Source organism: Triticum aestivum, chromosome 6A (genome assembly GCF_018294505.1).
Source record: "Triticum aestivum cultivar Chinese Spring chromosome 6A, IWGSC CS RefSeq v2.1, whole genome shotgun sequence".
Lineage (NCBI taxonomy): Eukaryota > Viridiplantae > Streptophyta > Magnoliopsida > Poales > Poaceae > Triticum > Triticum aestivum.
The window spans coordinates 132,102,912-132,125,603 of record NC_057809.1 but is presented as its reverse complement, the minus strand read 5'-3'; the positions used below and the strand labels follow the sequence as shown (position 1 = coordinate 132,125,603).

At 45.4% G+C, this 22,692-nt stretch overlaps 1 protein-coding gene across 1 annotated transcript; it reads left to right on the top strand.

Moving 5' to 3' along the window:
* The first annotated feature begins 16,221 nt into the window (after positions 1-16,221).
* On the top strand, positions 16,222-21,208 carry LOC123132484 (glyoxylate/succinic semialdehyde reductase 1). The gene is made up of 8 exons (XM_044552286.1): positions 16,222-16,530; positions 16,674-16,784; positions 16,884-16,985; positions 18,787-18,888; positions 19,568-19,683; positions 20,484-20,562; positions 20,647-20,817; positions 20,909-21,208. Exons 1-8 carry the CDS (start codon positions 16,426-16,428, stop codon positions 20,996-20,998), a joined length of 876 nt encoding a protein of 291 aa, XP_044408221.1. The 5' UTR covers positions 16,222-16,425; the 3' UTR covers positions 20,999-21,208.
* The last annotated feature ends 1,484 nt before the right edge of the window (positions 21,209-22,692 follow it).

The following is a 22,692-nucleotide window of genomic DNA, read 5'->3' as shown; positions in this document are numbered from 1 at the left end:
CCTGGCGGCCCTCCCAACCGATGGCGAGTCACCGGTTGTAGTGGAAGCACGTCGGGCCAGGGATCTCCTTCAAACAGCGCTAAATCAACAGCAGGCGTATTCACACAGTCGTGAGAGGATCCATTCCACTCCCCGTCCAAGCCAGAGTTATAGCAGACACACGGAGGACGAACCAGCCGTGTCCAGTAGCGCACGTCACCGAAATTCACCACGGGGGAACAACCCAGCCGGGGAGGCGCTAATGCGCAAGATGTTGTGGACCATGGCCGCGCACGTCGGGAGGCCGAGTTGACAGCTCGACACGGAGCACGACAGCATACTCCGGTTCACCCCACGGCCTCCATGGAGCCAGGGATGATGTTCAGTTCCTTAGGGGTGTCGTGTTTGACTCTCGCTTTATGTAATGTGAGACTGCCCAAGGATTTCAAGGGACCTCCTAAGGTACCAAATTACACCGCCTATTTGCAACCAGAGGCGTGGGTGGAAAGCTATGAGATGGCAATGGAGATGTTAGATGTGGATGAGGCAGTGTGTGCTAAATATTTCACCATGATGTTGGGAGGAACAGCTCGCACTTGGCTGAAGAGCTTGCCAACCAACTCTGTTGGATCATGGGTAGAATTGAAGCATCGGTTTATCCAGAACTTCAAGGATACGTGTAAGCAGCCGATGTCAATCGTAGATCTGGCCGCTTGTGTCCAAGAGGAAGGGGAGTCCACGACCCATTGGGTCAAACGAGTCTCAGCAATTTTGCATTCATCAGATCATATCAATGCAGACACGGCAGTGTTAACATTAGAGGGCAATTGTCATTTCAAACCGTTAAAACAGAAGTTGGGAAGGCTCAAACGTCACTTCAATGACATGTCAACACTCATGGCCGCTTTGGTTAAATACGCCGATTCAGATAATACCAAGGATCCGGATTCAGAGGACGACAAACCGGAGAAAGGTAAGAAGAACGGCAATGCCAAAGGTCAGCAACATAATCCGGTAGGCCATGGAAGCGGTGGTAAGCGCAAGGCCGATAGTAGCTTGGACTTTGTTGCAAATACCAGCGCGGAGGAGAATGGCCAGCGCCGTAAGGGCAAGCAGCCCCATAGGGGTGGAGGTTCAGGCAACAATTTGGAGCGCCTGTTAAATCAGCCCTGTCCAAAGCATGGATCGAAGGAGAAGCCGGCGTCACATCTTTGGAAAGATTGCTATATCATGCGGGACTTCAAGAATTCCAATATGTTCCAATATGACAATGGCCCGCCCGACGGTTCAGGAGGAGGTTTCCACGGGCCGGGTTACGGAGGTGGTGGTTCCGGTTCAGGGTTTCCAGGCAACCAAACCGGACACGTCAATCAAGGACACCAAGGAAACCAGGGAGGTTACAACCATCAGGGGAGTCAGCAGCAGCAGCAGCAGTCGGGTTATCAGAGCAATCCCAAACAGCTGAACAGCGGGCAATATCATGTCTTCACTACTAGTTTGTGCAAACATGATCAGAAGCTTCACAAAAGGGCAGTCAACTCTGTTGAGCCGGCAGTACCTTAGTATCTACGCTGGTTTGAGCAACCTATTTTGTGGAGTAGAGATGATCACCCACCCCGGTTTGATAATCCAGGTCATTTGGCCTTGGTGGTAGCCCCTCAAGTCGGGGGATACAAGTTCACTAAAGTGCTCATGGATGGGGGAAGTAGTATCAATATTTTTTATTATGATACATTCCGCCATATGGGGTTGACAGATAAGGATCTTAAACCATCAAATACGGTCTTTCATGGTGTGGTGCCTGGTAAGTCTGCATATCCTGTTGGTAAGATAGCTTTGGAGGTAGATTTTGGAGATGACTACGATTCAAGGTCAGAAACATTGACATTTGAGGTGGTAAAGATCAAAATTCCGTACCACACCTTGTTTGGGCGGCTGGTTTATGCTAAGTTTATGGCAAGGCCATGCTATGTTTATCTACAGCTTAAAATGCCAGGTCATAAAGGGACTATCACAGTACATGGAAGTAGAAAGATTGCTTTGGAGTGTGAAGAAGGCGATGCGGCTTATGCGGAGTCGGTTTGTGCCACGAAGGAGTTAAAATTCTATAAGGAGCAAGTTGATCTAGCAGACATGACCTCTTTAAAAAATCCAACTACGGAACATGATCTAGCGTTGAAGTTCAAATCGGCTACAGACACTAAGATGGTTGACTTTGTTCCTGGCGATTCATCCAAACAGTTCAGCATCAGCGCTAACCTGGATCCCAAATAGGAAAGCATGCTCATCGAGTTCATCCGTGAGAATCGGGACATCTTCGCATGGAAACCTTCTGACATGCCAAGTGTACCGAGGGAACTCGCTGAGCACACACTCAACATTGATCCTAAGTTCAAACCAGTCCGGCAGTTCCTCCGCTGTTTCAACAAGGAGAGACGCAAGGCTATAGGTGAAGAGATAGCCCGTCTGTTGGCTGCTGGGTTTATTGTCGAAGTTTTTCATCCAGAGTGGTTAGCCAATCCGATGCTGGTTCTTAAGAAAAACAACACTTGGCGCATGTGTGTGGACTACACGGATTTAAACAAAGCTTGCCCTGCAGACCCCTTTGCTCTCCCTCGCATTGATCAGATAATTGATGCTACGGCGGGTTGTGACCGTTTGTGTTTTCTGGATGCTTACTCTGGTTATCATCAGACCAAAATGGCGGTTAAGGACCAAGAGAAAACATCCTTCATAACTCCCTTTGGAGCCTTCTACTATGTTTCTATGCCCTTTAGACTCAAGAGTGCCTAGGCGACTTACCAGCGATGTGTTCAGAATTGCCTTCATAAACAAATTGGGCGCAATGTTCATGCATATGTGGATGATATTGTGGTCAAATCCAGAAAGGAGGAGACATTGATAGATGATCTACGGGAAACCTTTGACAATCTCCGGGTTTACAAGATGATGCTCAATCTAGAGAAGTGTGTTTTCGGTGTCCCGGCAGGCAAGCTCTTAGGCTTTCTGGTTTCAAACAGAGGCATTGAGGCTAATCCGGAAAAGATTGCAGCAATTACATCCTTGGCTAAACCGGCGTGTATTAACGATGTTCAACGTCTGGCCGGCCGGATTACATCCTTGAGCCAGTTTATCAGCCGCCTTGGAGAGAAGGCCATCCCCTTATATCATATGCTCAAGAAAATAGATAACTTTGTCTGGAGTGAGGCAACTGATAAGGCGTTTGAGGATCTGAAGAGGCAGCTAGCTGAACCGCCCGTGTTGGCAGCGCCGATCGATAAAGAGCCATTATTATTATATGTGGCTGCTAATGCCTGGGCTGTTAGCGTAGCCATTGTGGTAGAGCGCAAGGAGTCTGGCAAGGAGTATCCGGTTTAACGGCCGGTTTATTATATCAGTGAGGTGCTCATTGAGTCAAAATAGAGGTATCCACATTGGCAGAAACTGGTGTATGGGGTGTTTATGGCAAGCCGGAAGCTTAAACACTATTTTCAGGGCCATCCCATCACAGTGGTCAGTTCACCTCCTCTGGGCGACATCATTCAAAATAGAGAGGCAACTGGCCGGGTTGCCAAGTGGGCCATTGAGCTTGGACCTCATGGGCTCAAATATATACCCCGCATGGCGATCAAGTCCCAGGCACTCATGGATTTCATCAACGATTGGACGGAGTTACAGGCACCTGAAGAGAAACCAGATAATACATATTGGACTATTCATTTTGATGGATCCAGACAGTTGGAGGGCTCGGGGACTGGAGTCGTATTAACTTCCCCACGAGGTGACAAGTTTTGTTATGTCCTCCGTTTAATGTTCACTTGTACTAACAATGCAGCTGAATATGAGGCTTTACTCCACGGGCTTCGGATGGCTAAAGAGATGAATTTGAGCCGGTTTAAGTGCTTCGGCGATTCAGATCTAGTGGCCCAGCAGGTGTCTGGTACTTGGGATTCTAAAGACCCACTCATCGCTGCATATCGGCGAGAGGTGGACGCAGTGGCTGGTCACTTTAAAGGTTATCAGGTGGACCATATAGACCGGCGGAAGAATGAAGCGGCGGACGCTTTAAGTCATCTTGGTTCCCAATGTAAACCGGTTCCGCCTAATGTCTTTCTTGATGTGTTGCACAATCCGTCAGTCAAAATACCAACTGAAGAAGATTTGGCTATTCCTGATCCGGAGGCTTAGTTGGTGGCAGCTCTGCATGCCATACCGGATTGGACGATCCCATATCTGGATTACATGAACCGGGGCGAGTTACCAGATGAGGAAACGTTGGCTCGACAGATAATCCGGCGTTCCAAGTCCATGACCATACTCAACGGGGAGTTACATCGTTACAGTGTTTCAGGAGCAATTCAGCGCTATGTTTCTCCTCAAGAAGGTCGTGAGATTTTGCAAGAAATCCATGAAGGGGATTGTGGTCACCACGCCGGTTCAAAGTCGTTGGTTGCCAAAGCTTTTCGCCACGGTTTTTACTGGTTGACGGCGCATGCTAATGCAGAGGATTTAGTCAAGAAATGTGATGGATGTCAAAAATTTGCCCGTCGTGCGCACGTTCTGGCTCAAGAGTTGCGGATGATTCCAATTACGTGGCCGTTTGCAACTTGGGGGCTTGATATGGTTGGACCCTTCAAGCGCTCTAAGGACAAGAAGACCCACCTGTTAGTAGCAGTTGATAAATTCACTAAATGGGTGGAGGCAGAGCCAGTCAGCAAGTGTGATGCAGCCACGGCAGTTCAATTCATCAAAAAGGTGATATTCCGGTTTGGTTTTCCACACAGTATTATAACAGATAATGGCACTAATCTGTCAAAAGGGGAGATGGAAGAATTCTGTCAACGTGAGCACATCCGGCTTGATCTAGCATCAGTGGCTCACCCCCAATCTAATGGTCAAGCGGAAAGGGCAAATCAAGAAATTCTAAGGGGTATCAAACCAAGGCTTATGGTTCCCTTAAAGCGGACGCCGGGTTGTTGGGTTGAGGAGCTACCTTCTGTGTTATGGAGCATCAACACCACATCCAATAGGTCTACAGGTTACACACCTTTCTTCATGGTTTATGGAGCGGAGGCAGTTCTTCCTAGTGACATCCGTCACGATTCGCCCCGTGTTGCAGCTTATGTTGAAGCTGATAATGAGAAGGCATGTCAGGATTCTCTGGACCTGTTGGATGAAGAGCGTGATCTTGCAGCAGCATGTTCGGCGATTTATCAACAAGATCTTCGACGTTATCACAGCCGCCGGGTTAAAACTAGAACCTTTCAAGAAGGTGATTTGGTGCTCCGGCTCATCCAGGATCAGACTGATATGCACAAGTTATCCCCCCCTTGGGAAGGACCCTTTGTGGTCAGCAAAAATCTGCACAACGGATCTTACTACCTCATTGATGTTCGAGAGCATGAAGACTCACGTCAATCGGAGGAGGAGACAAAGCGGCCATGGAACATAGCTCTCCTTCGGCCTTACTATACTTGAAGCCATAGGCTCTTCATTTGTACATATTTATGACAGTGTATATATCATATAATAAACCGGAGCCTCCGTTATAAGCGGGGTATCTGTTCTTTCTTATATCATGTGTGTGCTCTTACAAGTTAACTAACAAAGCGGAGTCTTTGTTAAACCGGCTTTAGCAGCTGCACAGAGATAAAAAAAATCACTAGGGGACTTGGTCATGTTTGAACCACAGCTACACCTCTTGATAGGCATTTCAGCCACACAAGGAAAAATTTGTGGAGCCAAAGAGAGTGTTGTACACAGTACAGACTCAAACATAGGCACACACTGAGCATCGCTCACAAAGTTACTTGGGGTCTCTTTTTTGCAAAGCAACAAAGAGTTTGAAAGGACCCTTGTAATTGGCTATCAAGCCACGGCTTGGAAGCCTGGTGTATTCACCTAAAAACCCGGGTTAGCCTGCCTTCATCAAGTAAGCCACTCCTATCCAGGTAATCCTGGTATGACCCATCGAACGTTTGACAAGTCAATCTTTTACAGACCCTGAACTTGTCATAGTTAAAATGATGATTGGTTAATTAGAGGCCCATCTTAAAAGGCTTTGTTAAATGGTTTAACTCAGAGGCCTGGCAGCCCATGAAAAGCCTCGATTTGGAGCCTGGCAGCTGAAGGAAATATGCCCTAGAGGCAATAATAAAGTTATTATTTATTTCCTTATATCATGATAAATGTTTATTATTCATGCTAGAATTGTATTAACTGGAAATATAATACATGTGTGAATACATAGACAAACAGAGTGTCACTAGTATGCCTCTACTTGACTAGCTTGTTAATCGAAGATGGTTATGTTTCCTAACCATAAACAAAAGAGTTGTTATTTGATTAACGGGATCACATCATTAGGAGAATGATGTGATTGACATGACCCATTCCATTAGCTTAGCACCCGATCGTTTAGTATGTTGCTATTGCTTTCTTCATGACTTATACATGTTCCTATGACTATGATATTATGCAACTCCCGTTTGCCGGAGGAACACTTTGTGTGCTACCAAATGTCACAATGTAACTGGGTGATTATAAAGGAGCTCTACAGGTGTCTCCAAAGGTACATGTTGGGTTGGCGTATTTCGAGATTAGGATTTGTCACTCCGATTGTCGGAGAGGTATCTCTGGGCCCTCTCGGTAATGCACATCACATAAGCCTTGCAAGCATTGCAACTAATGAGTTAGTTGTGAGATGATGTATTACGGAACGAGTAAAGAGACTTGCCGGTGACGAGATTGAACTAGGTATTAAGATACCGACGATCGAATCTCGGGCAAGTAACATACCGATGACAAAGGGAACAACGTATGTTGTTATGCGGTCTGACCGATAAAGATCTTCGTAGAATATGTAGGAGCCAATATGGGCATCCAGGTCCCGCTATTGGTTATTGACCGGAGACGTGTCTCGGTCATGTCTACATTGTTCTCGAACTGTAGGGTCCGCACGCTTAAGGTTTCGATGACAGTTATATTATGAGTTTATGAGTTTTGATGTACCGAAGGAGTTTGGAGTCCCGGATGAGATCGGGGACATGACGAGGAGTCTCGAAATGGTCGAGACATAAAGATCGATATATTGGACGACTATATTCGGACATCGGAAAGGTTCCGAGTGATTCGGGTATTTTTCGGAGTACCGGAGAGTTACGGGAATTCGCCGGGGAGTATATGGGCCTTATTGGGCCATACGGGAATAGAGGAGAGAGGCCAAAAGGAAGGAGGCCTGCGCCCCCCCTCTGGTCCGAATTGGACAAGGGGTGCAGCCCCCTTTTCCTTCTTCATCTCCCCCTCTTTCCCCTTCTCCTACTCCAACAAGGAAGGAAGGAGTCCTACTCCCGGTGGGAGTAGGACTCCCCTTGGCGCGCCCCCTCCTAGGCCGGCCGCCCCTCCCCCTTGCTCCTTTATATACGGGGGCAGGGGGGCACCTCTAGACACACAAGTTGATCTTCGTGATCGTTCCTTAGCCGTGTGCGGTGCCCCCCTCCACCATATTCCACCTCGGTCATATTGTAGCGGTGCTTAGGCGAAGCCCTGCGACGGTAGAACATCAAGATCATCACCACGCCGTCGTGCTGACGGAACTCCTCCCCGACGCTTTGCTGGATCGGAGCCCGAGGATCGTCATCGAGCTGAACGTGTGCCAAGAACTCGGAGGTGCCGGAGTAACGGTGCTTGGATCGGTCGGACCGTGAAGACGTACGACTACATCAACCACGTTGTGCTAATGCTTTCATTGTCGATCTACAAGGGACGTAGATCACACTCTCCCCTCTCGTTGCTATGCATCACCATGATCTTGCGTGTGCGTAGGATTTTTTTTGAAATTACTACGAAACCCAACAACAGTTTGTAAAAAGCCTTGCATATTTTCCTATTTGAATTTTGTTTATTGAAAATCATAAGTATTTTTTGTTAAACCAGCGTCCTTGACCCGGCTTGCTTTTCAACTACCAGTTGTTGGCACATGATCAATTATAAACCGGTGTTCATTGACCCGGTCTGGTTTGACTAAATCACCAGCGTTATAAAGAAAATCCGGTAGTTATACCGGTCCGGTTTAATATATAGACCAGCATTATGAAGATGAAATTATCAAACGTTCCGGATTGGTATTAACACCTTTGTCGTATACACGTTTGGTCAATCACTGAGGTATGTTCTGTACATTAGTTTTTGTACAAACACTTGATTATTCATTTAAGTACTATATACTTCTTGGATATTATGACATGTCTAGCGGTAAACCGCTAGACGCTTTTAAATTTTTGTACCCAGGTAGGCAAGTCATCATAGGCTATGCATAAAATATATCCCGAAGGGCGGCACAGATTGTCACAAAACGTTACGAAACATGCTCGATGGCATGGCAGATAAACAGAGTTTCAGCTATCCTATTACATGAAGCTTCAAAGCGGCTCAAACAGTGCCATTGTTTTTCATAGTAGCCATATAAACCGGCAACCGGATCAGGACTCTTCATCACGACGGTTTGACGGTTGCGGATTAGTTGATGTAGGCACTTCTTCATCCCTCCTCAGCCGCTGGAAATCAGTCGTTGACCAATCAATTCCGGTTAAAGCTTGGAACACTGCTTCCTCATGGATAAGATCAGAAGGGTTAATATCAGGGGCGTAAGTATGCTTACGAATCGGAGGCACAAGTTCTTCGACTTCATGTATGTCGGCCGGCTGTCTTTTCCCTTCTGCATCATAAAACGGTTGAAAATGGGAAAAATCGGTATCCTCAGCCAACTTGTTGGCCACTGGCCGCATCTGTTTGGTCAGCCGCCAAAGATCATCATTGTCAAAGTTTGAACCGTCTTCTTTAACGCCTGGATATCCTTTAATGATATCCTCCGCTTCAAGGTCTGGAATCCAGGCCTTGGCTCGAATAAGGGCGGTTAATGCTCCTGCTCTGGCAGTGGCTCTCTTCAACTCGGCAATACGCGCTGGTAACATGCCCAGCTTCTCAAGGGTCTCCTTAATCAAAGTTGGAGCCGGTTTGTTATAAGCCGTCGTACTAATGGCCCGCTGAGACCCAGAGTATAGCTGCTCAACCAATGTATATGCCGCTTTGAGCTTCATCCGCATATTTGCACCAAGATGAGTGATCCGAGTGCCTGCCAAAGATTTTATCAACATTTTGGTCAGTTTTAAGATTCATTGACTGGCGCAACATACATAAGCAGACACTTACCAAAGATAGCAGAGGTCATAGCATTGATTTGACGCTTCAAATCGGCTAGTTCTTCAACCACTGGTTTCAGGGCTGCCTCGACGTCTACAGCTCTTTTGGTTAAACTGGCTTTTTCGGTTTCCCATTTAGCACGATCTTGGTTGAAGGATTCTTTCAGCTTTTCCATTCCGGCCAAGGCCTGGGTCAGCTCCTCTTTGTCTTTTGCAGCTTCGGCTTGTTGAGACTTCACATTTTCTTGCAAGTCAGAGTTTCGGGCATCTTTGCTTCTCAATTCAGCCTGCAACATTGAAGGTATATTCAACAAACAACATATTTATGCACTAAGTATAAAGCATCTAACAAGTTATCCACTTCATACTTGGGGGCTAATGCCTATTTGCTCTCAAATACTACACTCTATACAAGTCTCCAGAACAATGCAAGCATTATCCTTGACACTTGGGGGCTAATGTACGTCTATTCTAAAAAACGGTTGTGTGGATTAAAAACCGGATTAACTTGCCAAGTTAAACCGGCCTTTGGGGGCTATGCTGCAGAAAGTTATCTAATTTTTTCAAAGATGAGTCTTATCTATTATTGGCGACACGTCTTTGCAAGGATCAATGATGGGATGCTTGAAGTATTACAAAGACCCGGTTTGTGATTAACAATCATAAAACGACCCTTGGGGGCTATTTGGGATAGTGTTTCAGCTATAAATCAATATACAAAGGTAGAAGAATTTACCTCATATCGCTCTTTCATCAAGTTCACCAAACCGGCTTCGTAATCCCGGTTTGAGTGCAGACGGTTCAAGAAGCCGGAGTGAAGCTCATCAGCATTAAGATGAGCATAGTTTGATAAGTCGCTGCTCCATTTACCTTTATCCCTGGCAATTTGCTCTTCTTTGGCACTATGCTGAGCTAAAATGACGGTATGGCCAGGAGAGTTGTGGCCTATTCCGGTAATAATAACATCATCACCTTGGCCTTCAAGATTTTTGATGGATGATGATGGAATTTCAGTGTCTTTCATTGGACTAGCCCGGTTTGGTTCAGCCGGTTCAGTATTGGGCGCGGCAGGCTCAGCATCTGTTGGTTCGTTGGTATGTTGGCCTTCAAGGGGCGGATCATCAAAAGTAGCTTCAGGATGGGGGCCTTCTGGTTCATCAGTCTGTTCCGGTTCACCTCTTGGTTCTTCTTCTTTGATGACAGGGTCTTCTGGTGGATTGGTGACCCAAGCTTTCTTGCTGGGTCTGGCTTTGACCCTGCAAACAAAATAAAAAGGATTTAGGGCGCATTGAAAGGAAAGGTTTTTTACAACTCACCCGGCCATAGTTTTCAAAGGGGGGAGTTGAGTTGCTGTCGATTCACCAGAAGAGGAAGGAGGTGTCACCTGATAATTTGAATCAGACGGATTAAGAGGCTGTCTGAAATAACCTGCCTTGGGGTAAGAATGGTCAGAAGTAGGAGAGACCTCAGACCAGCGCTTCCGAACCGGAGTGTTAGGTAAACCGGCAGAAGTGACCTGTTGGCCACTATGCCGGGTTGTCCGGCGAGCTTCATGCTGTTGAGTCTTCAAAATAAATGTTGGATCCAAGTGAGCAAGAGGATGAGAAAAGCTTACTTTCCGGATTGCTTGGCGAGTTTTTTGTGTTGGCATAGAGTCTGAACCGGAGGAAAGGGTAATTACCTCTACGTCATCAGCTTGACTAGCTTCTGCCTCCTCCTGAGGAAGATCATTGTTAACAAGATGCATAAAAAGAGAGCCAAGTGAGTCAAGTTCTACCTCAACTTCTGGATCATCAGTATAATCATCAAGCTCCATATTAATCCGGTCAGCCGTTTTCCACTTTGACGTCCGTTTTACGGCTTTGGTCTTCGGACGGGATGGCTTGACCGCTTTGTCTCCAGTTGGCTTTGCCGCTTTCTCTATGGATTTTTGTTTCCAGAAGGGGTCATCACCCTATATATATAAAGAAGAAGGGTTACAGATTGTATAAGTTAAAGATATTAGAGATGAAGATGAAGTGTAATGCTTACAGCAGACGGTTTGTTCTTGGCATAGAAGGGACTCAGACCGGTTTGACTACAGACCAGTTCCGATTCATTCAGAATCTTCTTTACACCTTCAGTAACTTCTTCCTCAGATAATTGGATGTTGCAATGGCGTTGAGGGTCGTCAACCTCACCGGTATATTCGCACATTAAACCAGGATGCCGGCTTAGCGGCAAGATACTCTAGGATATCCAGCAGCGCACAAAATCCACGCCTGTTAAACCGTTTGCCATAAAGGCCCAGAGCTTGGCGAGTTGAGGAGCGTATTTCGCCCTTTCTGAAGAGCTCAGACGTTGTGGCATTGGGTGAGTATTGGATAGTCTGTGATCACGAAAGCTGGGGAGGGGATTTTCATCCTCAGGCGAAGTGTCTCTGCAATAAAACCATGTTTGGTTCCATTCCTTTGGGTGGCTATGATGTTTGGCATGAGGAAATTCCACTTCCTTCCGCTTTTGAATCGATACACCACCAAGCTCTGTGTTCGGGCCATTTACAAACTCTATGCGCCGGTTTAAGTGAAAGAAATCCCGGAACAGTTCGGCAGTTGGTTCTTCTTGTAAATATACTTCACAGAAGACCTGGAAGTTGCATAAGTTGGAAACTGAGTTGGGACCAATATCTTGTGGGTGCAGTTGGAAGCTGGCAAGCACATCTCGATAAAACTTTGACCCTGGCGGTTTGAAACCACGGCCTATATGGTCAACAAAGACCACCACCTCGCCCTGTCTTAGGGTTGGAGGATTTTCTGCTCCTGGTACTCGCCATTTGATCTCAGTTTTCTTAGGCAGAGAGCCGATGCCAACCATCTCATTCAACTGAGCCTCAGTAACCCGGGAACGAGCCCAGTTGCAGGCAGTGAATTGTTTGGCCATTGCAAAGCAAACAAACTGAAAATGAAAGGCCGGTTTATAAATTATGTATGATTACATACAAGATACAAGGAAGTAAGAAACATACTGATATGTGAAATGGTACAACCCGGACACTAATGCAATAAGAGAAAGGGTATACTAGCACGGGATTGCTCAGACATTGTTAAACCAGAGCATACTTATGAAGGTAAAATGCTCCTCCAGTTTATCAGAGGGCTAATGGCATAGACTGTTATACAAGGTCAAACCGCCTATATTTGTTCGAGGAGAAACGGATCTCACAGTAACAGATAAAACTTTCGGATCTAAGATAAGACAAAAAAACAAAAATAATTGGATCTTGAAGGGGTGCAGAACTAAAGCAATTTATGACAGACTAGATCAGTTCTTTGCACATAAGGATTTGTGGTGACCATGGTAGATTAGCTACGGCAAGAGATGCGTCAAGCATGAAGTATCCATCTACGTACTAAAGGAAGAAAGGGAAGAACAGCACTGATGAACTTCGGAAGAACTACGAAAAACGTCAAAACCCTAGAACAGATCTGTGGCGAAAAAAGTGGAGAACTTACCGGAGCTGGTGAGGAAGCGGAAAGGCGCCGCAGTATTCTGGTGCATTCAGGGTGATGTAGCGGCCAGGGTCAGAGCAGAGGCGACGGTCGACGGTGGCGGCGGAGCTCCAGAGGCTGAGCGGCGCGAGGAAGACGACGCGAAGAGGCACGGGAAAAAAGTGAAAATGACCCCTCGGTCCTATTTATAAGGCGAAGCGATAAAATGGCAAGCACTGGAATCGAGGAGCCCAAAAAATGGATAAGTTAATAAAGGTGTCGCCTCGATGACTGAATATATATTAAATGAAGGTAATCTCCGACATCAACGGATGGATGACATCAGGGCGGTTTATCATAATTTTGAAGTATGACGTCATGGCGGTTTACAAGATCAAACGTGAAGATATGAGAAGATTTTTCTAAGTGTGGAAGATTGACATGAACAAGTTCAAACCAATTTGGGGCCTAATGTTGGGGATATTACTACTGGAGGTAAACCGGCCTTATGTAGCCGATTGACTCCTTGAAGATTAGAAGCCCATAAAGATGCAAGGATGATGACGCTTCATGGAGGCCCAAGGCCCAAAGGCGGGTTAAGGCCTGTAAATGTAAACCGGCTTAGTCATGTAACTTGTATTGTAAGATAGGAAGGATAGAGACCGAACTGGATACGTTTATGATCCGGCTCGGGACTCTGTAAATCGACGGGCGTCAACCTATGTATATAAAGGGACGACCCGACAGCGGTTTAGAGGGGACAACAACTCGAGAGCCAGACAAAGCAGATTCGCTCCTTGGCCTTTGAAACCCTAGCAATACCAATCACAACTAGACATAGACTTTTACCTTCCTCGAAGGGGCCGAACTAGTATAAAATTCCCCGTGTCCCTTGTCTGGTTTAACCCCTTAAGCTAACCCGTAGCGATGGCTCCATGACTAAGTCCTTTCACAAGGACATCTGCCATGACAAACCCACGACAGCTTCGGTTCAGGTTATTTCGGCTCCGGTGTTCGGTCCTCGGTTTTTTTGCCCACCCCTAGATGGAACAAAGAAGTGACGCGGGGAGGCTGGTGGCCGAAGAGGTAGAGAACAAGTGGTGGGCGGGGAGGCAGGCGGCGGTGGTGAAGACAAGAGGCAGAGGAGAGGAGTTGAGGCCGGTGGGGATGATTTTTCTCGGTCGAGACTCGAGAGGTGGGATCGGGTCAGGACTCGGGAGCAAGAAAGGTTGGGGTGAGGGACTTGTGAACGTGCGCACGTGGTCACTGTTGTTTCTGGTTTTGGTGAGGGTGTGAGAGCGTGGACGTCGCTGGTGCCTGGTGGCAGCACGGTGTAATTGATACCGTGGCGGGATGAGGTTGCTAAACACTATTTTGTTTTAGCGTGAGACTGTACGGGGATCAATAGATGGATAGGATTTTGTTTGGATCCCCGCACTTCGTGTTTTTATAGGAGTAGTATATATGTGATGTGTAAGTTTCACTGGCAAAAGAGCCCGTGCGTTGCAACGGGAGAAAAAACAACACACACTCTTAACCCAATATCCATCACTCAAAACCACAATAGGTCCACATCCTTTATTTTAGCGGAGCATCAAATTTGTATTGCCGCTTATCCTTCTCACCCTTGTCGGCGGTAGCCTCAGTGTTCACACAAATTAATGTGTGTTTGAATGTGGTTAATCCTAAGGCATCTCTCTCTCCCCCTCTCCCCCCTCTCTCTCTCGCTCTCTCTCGCCCTCGCAACGAGAAATCTGTTATTTTTCCTTTGCGAGGCTTTTCAGAAGTGTGCATGCGTGGTTATCGATATTTTTGTTCGTCTTTATATGGTTTTAGTTGGTGTTTATTTGTAATCCGGATCGCCATGGTACGAAAGAAAAATAGATCATGCTCTCTCGCGATGAGAAATCTATTGTTTTTCCCTTGTGAGGTTTTTCACAGGTGTGCGTGTGTGGTTATCGATATTTTCTTTCGTCTCTATATGGTTCTAGTGGGTGTTTATTTGCAATCCGGGCTGCCGCCAATATGATGAAAAACGGACCGTGTGCTACATATTATAATTTTGCTTTCAAAATAATATTTAGAAAATATTTAATAGGTAAAAATAACATCATATTCAAAATGTACACATTTCTAATCAAATTTCATATATAAAATATTAAAATCGGAGTAAAGGTTTAAAAGATATAATAATTTAGAAAACCATTTGTTTCACTTAAATATGATCCGTAGGTGAATTACCTAAAAAGTAAAAGGGTTTCAAAAAAATGCAAAATAACGGTTCGGATATGAATTGAGTGTGTATTGTGGGTTAATTCATAGAAAGCATAGGATTTTTTTTTGCAAAGTTGTGTGACCGACCGCCAGAAGCACTCCTTAGCTTATTATTAGGTATAGTAAATATGCTCGTGCTTCTCAACGGGTGAAAAATTATTATCCCTGCATGGCCGCATCCTCCTATTAAATGGCCATGTCGTCCCAGACTCAAAAATCAGGCTAAGAAGATGTGGTGGAGATAAAAAGAGTCTTTGAAATTATGTGCCAAAAATGACATAAGGAGTTAGAAAAGGCAATTGAGACTTGAAGTGTTGCGATGGTATCATGGCCTAATTTCATAAAAGCATCTACGGTATTCTTTTTTGTCCTATAAAAACAGCCTTCATACACTGCAAGGATCAAAGTTGTTGTCTTCAAGCTTGATGTTCCTCTAGCTTTATAGTACGTCTTCAATAAACGAACAAATTTGAATTAATTGGTCTCACTTATGAGCAACCGTTGTACCTGATGATATTTATTAATAGATCGATTAGAAGCAAGCCAATCCAAGACAGTTGAACAACAAAATATGATGAATCAAAAAATCGAATCACTGCTTGAAGTTAATTAAATGGAAAAATTTAAGAACAAACCAATACGAAAGAATAAACCTTTTTTGGACACCGTCTCGCGTAAACCTACTCATCAAGAGCTACCAACATCAGCATCTGAGGAGCCAACACCAGCATGCAGAGACCGGATCCCATAATCATATTTAATTAGGAGTCAATTATCCATAATCCGGCTTAATTAGCGGTGCAGGCCCAACGGCCCATGCAAGGTAGCACGAAAAAAAAGAAGATAAACTACAGCCCAACACCGATGAAAGAAACAATTCCCGGATAAATTGGACGAGCTATCAGTAAAAAATATGCACAGGAACTTAATGGAGTTGGTTAGTGCAACAAGCCCCCACGTTGGTGGCCTCTGATCGAATCCTAGTGCCCCTGCTTTTCTCTTTTTTTGTATTTCTATATCTTAAATTAAGACGCACGTAGAATCACGAAAAGAAGCGTATTGTGACAGTGAACCTATAAAGTCAATCCACGCTTTATTATTAGGAAAAAAAAGATATAAGGTTTGTTCACGTAGAGAAAAATAAATATTGGAAGAGCTTTATTTGGGACCTGCGAAAGCATCAATCCGTAATAATTTGAAAACTATTATTGAGGTGGGAGAGTTTTTTTAAGAATCTGCTGGATGGAGATGCCCAGCGCACCAGAAATTCTAGGATAAAGCGAACGACAAGGATAAATAGAATTAAAAAATAAAGTCGAGGGGATCGGCGGGCTGTGGCTGCCCACTGGAGGAGCACAGGTGTGTGTCGCTAGCGGCGGGTGCGTGTGCGCGTGCAGTCAGGGAAGAGGGGACGAGCGAGAGAGAAGAGGAGCCAACCTCCGCCGCCACGGCTTCCGCGTGCTAGGAAGACGAAGCAGAGCAGCAGCAGGGAGAGGGAGGCCGCGATGGAGGTGGGCTTCCTGGGACTGGGCATCATGGGCAAGGCAATGGCGGCCAACCTCCTCCGCCACGGCTTCCGCGTCACCGTCTGGAACCGGACCCTGTCCAAGGTACGCGACGCCCCCCGATTCGCCGATCCATCCGTCTGTGGCTTGGCAGATCGATCGATCGATCGATTCATATGCCATGCTCTGTCCCCTTTTGTTTTTATCCGATAATAATCTCGAGAACCTGTGGCGATTTTTGTTGGCAGTGCGACGAGCTCGTCGCGATGGGTGCCGCCGTCGGGGACACGCCGGCGTCCGTCGTCGCTAAGTGCAAGTACACCATCGCCATGCTCTCCGATCCCAGCGCCGCGCTATCCGTTAAGAGACGCCGGGAACCCTTTTGTTCTTACTCCAGCGTTGCAGGGTGCCGTTGTTGTCGCTGATATCCCCATTTCTTGCCTGTCGAATTCATCTAGGTTGTTTTCGACAAGGATGGCGTGCTCGAGCAAATCGGAGAGGGCAAGGGCTACGTGGATATGTCCACTGTTGATGCTGCAACTTCTTGCAAGATAAGCGAGGTATTCTTCTTGCTTATGGCTTTTGTAACAGTCAGAGTCAGGTGTCATTTCTGTTTGCCCCCGTGCACTGTCGTAAGTCCGATTCGCTGGGTATTGTTATCACATAGTACTAGAAAAGGGTGAGTCTGTGTTTTTTTGGTTTTCAATCCTGAGCTCCTGAATTGGGTGCTCAGAGGGTTAGGTTGATTAAGTTGCTGTGAACCCATTACTCGCCTTCTGCATCATTGATGGCATGTTCACAGGGTTAAGTTATGTTTCAGATAGTTGAGTTACATTTTGCATCTACTTGTCAATAAAGTTCGCCAGAGATGAAAATTCTGTAGCTGGACACAGGTAGGTCGACATATTAAAAGAGGAAACTGAGGAGTCACATAATAGGCATATCAATTATACTAAATAGGAGACGAGGGAGGGTGATTTATATTTGGAATGATAACAAACAGCAATATAATGAGGATGTGGATTCTAACTAGTCTGATCATACCCATGAGGCGAGTAGCATGTGGACTGCATGCTCCTGTGGTTGCAGCCGCAGCTGCTGGTTCCTGGATGTTGAGACTGGAACAGAACTCGGTGAACACTAGCACTGTGAATCCGTTGGTGAACATGTCAGCATGCTTAGCATTAGTCAATATAGCCACCTTTTTCGAGTAGAATACAAACATCAACCTCAATGTGCTTGATCCGTTGGTGCTTCACTGAGTTGACGAACAATTATTCTATGTTGGTTTTGTCTCAGTAAACAATGTACAATATGCGAGTCGATGATGTAGCTCCTGCAGCAGCTGGCATAACCAACATGTTTCAGCGACATCGTGAGTTGTGGCATGATACTTGGCTTACACAATAGACTGGGACTCGTGACGTTCTTATTTGGAAGACCAAGAAATGATATCATCGCCCAAGCATACACAGAATCGATGTGTTGAGCAGCAGGCTTAAGGAGTAGGACAGCGAACCCAATCGGCATAGGCATAAGTGAGAAGAGATGTAGGAGACGATGGAATAATGAAGCACAAATAGATGAATTCCCAAATAGTGAAGCATAAGTGAGAAGAGATGTAGGAGACGATGCATTCCTAGATCAATAGTGGGCCTGATATAACGAATCGTACGCTCTCATAATATATGGTGAGGAACAAATAGATGAATACAAGTCACATATTGCATTTGCCTAAATTTGTGTTTCTAGCAAATGCTAAATCTTAGTCCTTATTTGTTGACAGTATCAACCTAATATATTTCTAGCATATCTATGAGTTTATTCCCTTCTTCTCCAATTAACATGGTTTTCTTTCTGCCCTTTTTATTTCATCAATTTTGAGACACCCCCCCCCCCCTAAGTTTTGTCATCGCAATGACTAGATTGGTTACTTTCTTTGGCTGGGCATCGTTATCACACACTAGAAAAGGGTGAGGTTGTGTTCTTTTGGTTCTCAATCCCGAGTTCCTGAATTGGGTGCTAGTCTCAAGTCGATTGATTAAGCTGTTGTGAACCCATTACTCACCTTTTGCGTCATTGATGCCCATGTTCAGAGGGTTAGGTTATGTTCAGATAGTTGGGTTACATTTTATTGTATCTACTTGTGAATAGAGTTCGCCAGAGTATAAGTAGCTGGCCACAGGTAGAATATGCTGGACTAAAAGAATATCCCCAATGTTTTGTGTGGACGTATTTAAAGAGGAAACTGAATCACATAATAGGCGTATATCAATTATATCAATGCTAGATTGGCTACTTTCATTAGTAAAATCATTAGTGTTTAGTGCAATGAACTTTCCTTGATAAAATGTTTTGCAGGCGGTTAAACAAAAGGGCGGAGCTTTTGTTGAAGCTCCAGTTTCAGGGAGCAAGAAGCCAGCTGAAGATGGCCAATTGGTCATTCTTGCTGCAGGCGACAAGGTAATTCACTCTGTTGTGATGATCACTTGCAAGCGTTATTGCAAACCAAATTGTGCTTTAAACAAAGATTTTTCCTAGAAACATTTTCCGCCATATCTCCAGCTCACTTCTTTCGATTGATTGCTTCTGGTGATTTTGGTATAATGATCATAATATTTTCCTTGTTATGTAAAGCATGGAAACTCATTTTCTTGTAGCAAAAAACAGTGAAACTCTTGGCAATATTCAACCCTTGTAGTGCCCATAATAATTTCTTGCCTATGTGTGCCTGGTGCCTGCTTGGTTATACAAATACTCCCCCCCCCCCCCTCTTTTCTTTTCTGCCAAGTGCTAACATAATAGTATAGCAGTGTCAGTGACTCTTTGTAGGTAGTTTTGAAGTACTTGCCAGAAAACAGAAGAGCTATTAAAGTTAGTAGGGTGGAGATATCAATCACCATAAAACTACAAAGTGCTAGGAGATACGGTATAGATATAGTATTTAGTACATCGAACATTGAGTGTGGATTCAAAATTGATACTTAATCTGGGTAATTTCACCAATTTGCGTCCTAGTGATTCTTTTAACCGTTAGGGTGTAAATTGGTAGTGCTATATCTAATCTACCACACATAATACAATTAAACTCCCCCTAAGATTCCATGTTTGCTTAATTGGATCCACTCCTTGAATGTTTCAGGCACTATATGATGATATGGTCCCTGCATTTGATGTACTTGGGAAGAAGTCATTCTTTCTGGGGGAGATGGGAAATGGAGCAAAGATGAAACTGGTGGTCAACATGATCATGGGAAGGTGACTATCTTTGTACACATCGGCAAAACATTCAAGTGTAGTAAGGCCCTGTTTGGTTCCAAATATGTCACCAACTTATAAGTCGAAAAGTGAAAAAAGTGACTTATTTTGCCAAACAGACCCAACTTATAAGTCACCCCAACTTATAAGTCATAAGTTGCTCCACCCCAACTTAAAACTTATAAGTCACCTCCTTTTGCATGGGTCCCACCACCTTTACATAAAAAACAAGATGGGAAGGTGTGCTCAGGTGACTTATAACTCAGATGACAACCAAACAGGCGTGACTTATAAGTCACTGGTTTTAAGTCACCTGACTTATAAGTCAGGTGACTTATTGGAACCAAACAGGCCCTAACTGCAAGCAGCATTGCATTTTCACATCGTATATTAACCGGTCTCTATAATAGTATTATATCCAGGGTATCTGGAACGTCAGTATGCAGAATACCACTGAGAAGCTTGACCGCTGATACTTTCGTAAACTGATCTGTTAGTAGTTCAGTGCAGTAGATATGGTTACTGTTTTACCCTGTGAATTCGCACCTCAGTCTATGCAGAATGGCAAATCAACTGATAATCTTTATATTCATAGCCAGCAAGCTTAGTACGGATCTGAAACCTGCTCCATTGCGGGTTTTGTAGCTTTCTCGTCTAAACGAGCTTTTAATTTTTGCTACGTTTGTTCAACATCCAGAAATCTATGAGCTCTTTTATTTGCTGCCGCATCATCTACTCTGCCTTTCGGGGACGTAAATCCGTCGACTGCAATAATGCATGACATTTTTATTTTGCTGCAGTATGATGAATGCTTTTTCTGAGGGACTCTGTTTGGCTGACAAAAGTGGGTTGAGCCCCCAGACGCTTCTTGATGTCCTGGTACTGTGCTTGGTTATGCAACACCCCTGCTGTTACTTCCTTTACTACCAAATCAAACAACCATGGTTATGTTTTGACCTGCAGGATCTCGGTGCAATCGCAAATCCGATGTTCAAGATGAAAGGGCCTTCAATGCTGCAGGGCAGCTACAATCCAGCATTTCCCCTCAAACATCAGCAGAAGGATATGAGGTTGGCTCTGTCGTTGGGAGATGAAAATGCCGTGTCCATGCCAGTGGCAGCTGCTTCCAATGAGGTATGCCCCCCCCCCCCCCCCCCCCCTCCCCTCCTACCTTCAAAACATTACAACAAAGCTAATAAACATGCAACTCGGCACTGGATCTCAGGCATTCAAGAAAGCAAGAAGCTTGGGACTTGGCGACCTGGATTTTTCTGCAGTGCACGAGGTGCTGAAAGGCACAGGTGGTTCAGGCTAAAGCGTGATCGGGGGCTGAATGTTTAAAACCACATGCCATTGGGCATATATGCAGACATTCTTGTAGTTTGTCCAACCCATGTGGCTTACCATCGTACTATTGATATGTACATTCAACAGTTGATGCCGGATTGTGCTGTACGATGTATTTTTTGAAACAAGGCAAAAGATTTGCCATTTTCATTGATTAAGGGAGAAGGTTTAAGACAAATGGCCGCAAAGCGGGAGACAAATATCTACTCTCGCGGCATTACAATACTCAAGTGGGTGGCACCGGCAATAGCCCAAAGATGGGCCTCCTCTTTTATCTTCGCGATGAGCATCATCGTTGTAGTGTCGGTGTTACGGAAAACTCTTCCATTACGCTCTTTCCAAATCTCCCAAGACATGAGCATGAACAGGGAGGCGATAGCCTTTCTCTGATCTCCACGCTCAACCACATTTTTAATCCACCATTCTTGAACCGAAACCTCATTTCGCCAGTTCCTCACCACATCACCATGTATACCGAGCCATGCTGCAACCTCGATCCAGACACGCTGGGAGAACCTGCATTGGAAGAGAAGGTGTGCTGCGGTTTCCTGGACTTGCTTGCAAAGCGGGCAGAGGTTGCAGTTCGGCCATCCACGACGGTGCAATCGATCGGCTGTCCAAACTCTGTTTTGAATTATCAACCAAGCAAAAAAATTGCATTTCGGAGGGGCCCAACCCTTTCAAACAGCAGCAGGCATGATGCTTGTCGTGTGTCCCGCAAACTGCGCCATATAGGCGGTCGACACCTAAAAAGTCCATGAGACGTGAACTTCCATAGGATAGTATCATGCACATCATTGTCGAGAGTAACAGAGGATAGCTTTTTCCATAGCAAGGCGAACTCCTGGATATGCTCCATGGTGAGCCCATGATGGGTATCAATCTGACTAACCCAATAATTGTTGAGGAGAGCTTTTTGGACCGAGGTAGATTTCTTTTTGGAGAGGTCAAATACCTTTGGGGCAATATCTTTGGGTCTCATACCGTTGAGCCAAGATGATTCCAACTTCGCCTTACATCCGTTTCCAACACTAACCATGGTGGCTGCCGCAAACAGGTCTCTATCATCATCATTGCACGGTGTTCCCGTCCCAGCCCAAGTCTTGGGGGGGTCAGCCCACTCATACCAAAGCCATCGCAGTCGAAGGGCAGTAGCAAACTTCTCAAGGTTGAGGATGCCCAAACCACCGAAGATCTTGGGCTTGCAAACAAGTTCCCAGTTGACCTTACATTTTCCACCGGTCACTTTATCGCAACCCGCCCAAAGGTAGGCACGCCGCAAGCTGTCAATCTTCTTCCTCACTTCCACCGGCAATTCCAGGGGCGTAATATGATATATAGCAATGGCGGTAAGCACTGCCTTGACCAAGACGACACGACCTGGCGCGGCCACATGTTTGGCAACCCAAGGTGGTAGTTTCCCCGCAACTTTATCCTCTAAGAACTGAAAGTGAATCCTCTTAAGCCTTGAAACCGAAAGGGGAAGCCCCAAATATCTCATAGGGAAGGTGGAGCGAACCGCTAGGAAGGCTTGCAGGACGTCATCAAGGTCAATGTTACCGCATCGAATGGGCGCAACTACACTTTTGGCACAATTAGTGACCAATCCTGTAACATCACCAAAGGATGCAAGAGTTGAAGCCAGGAACTGAATGCCATTTT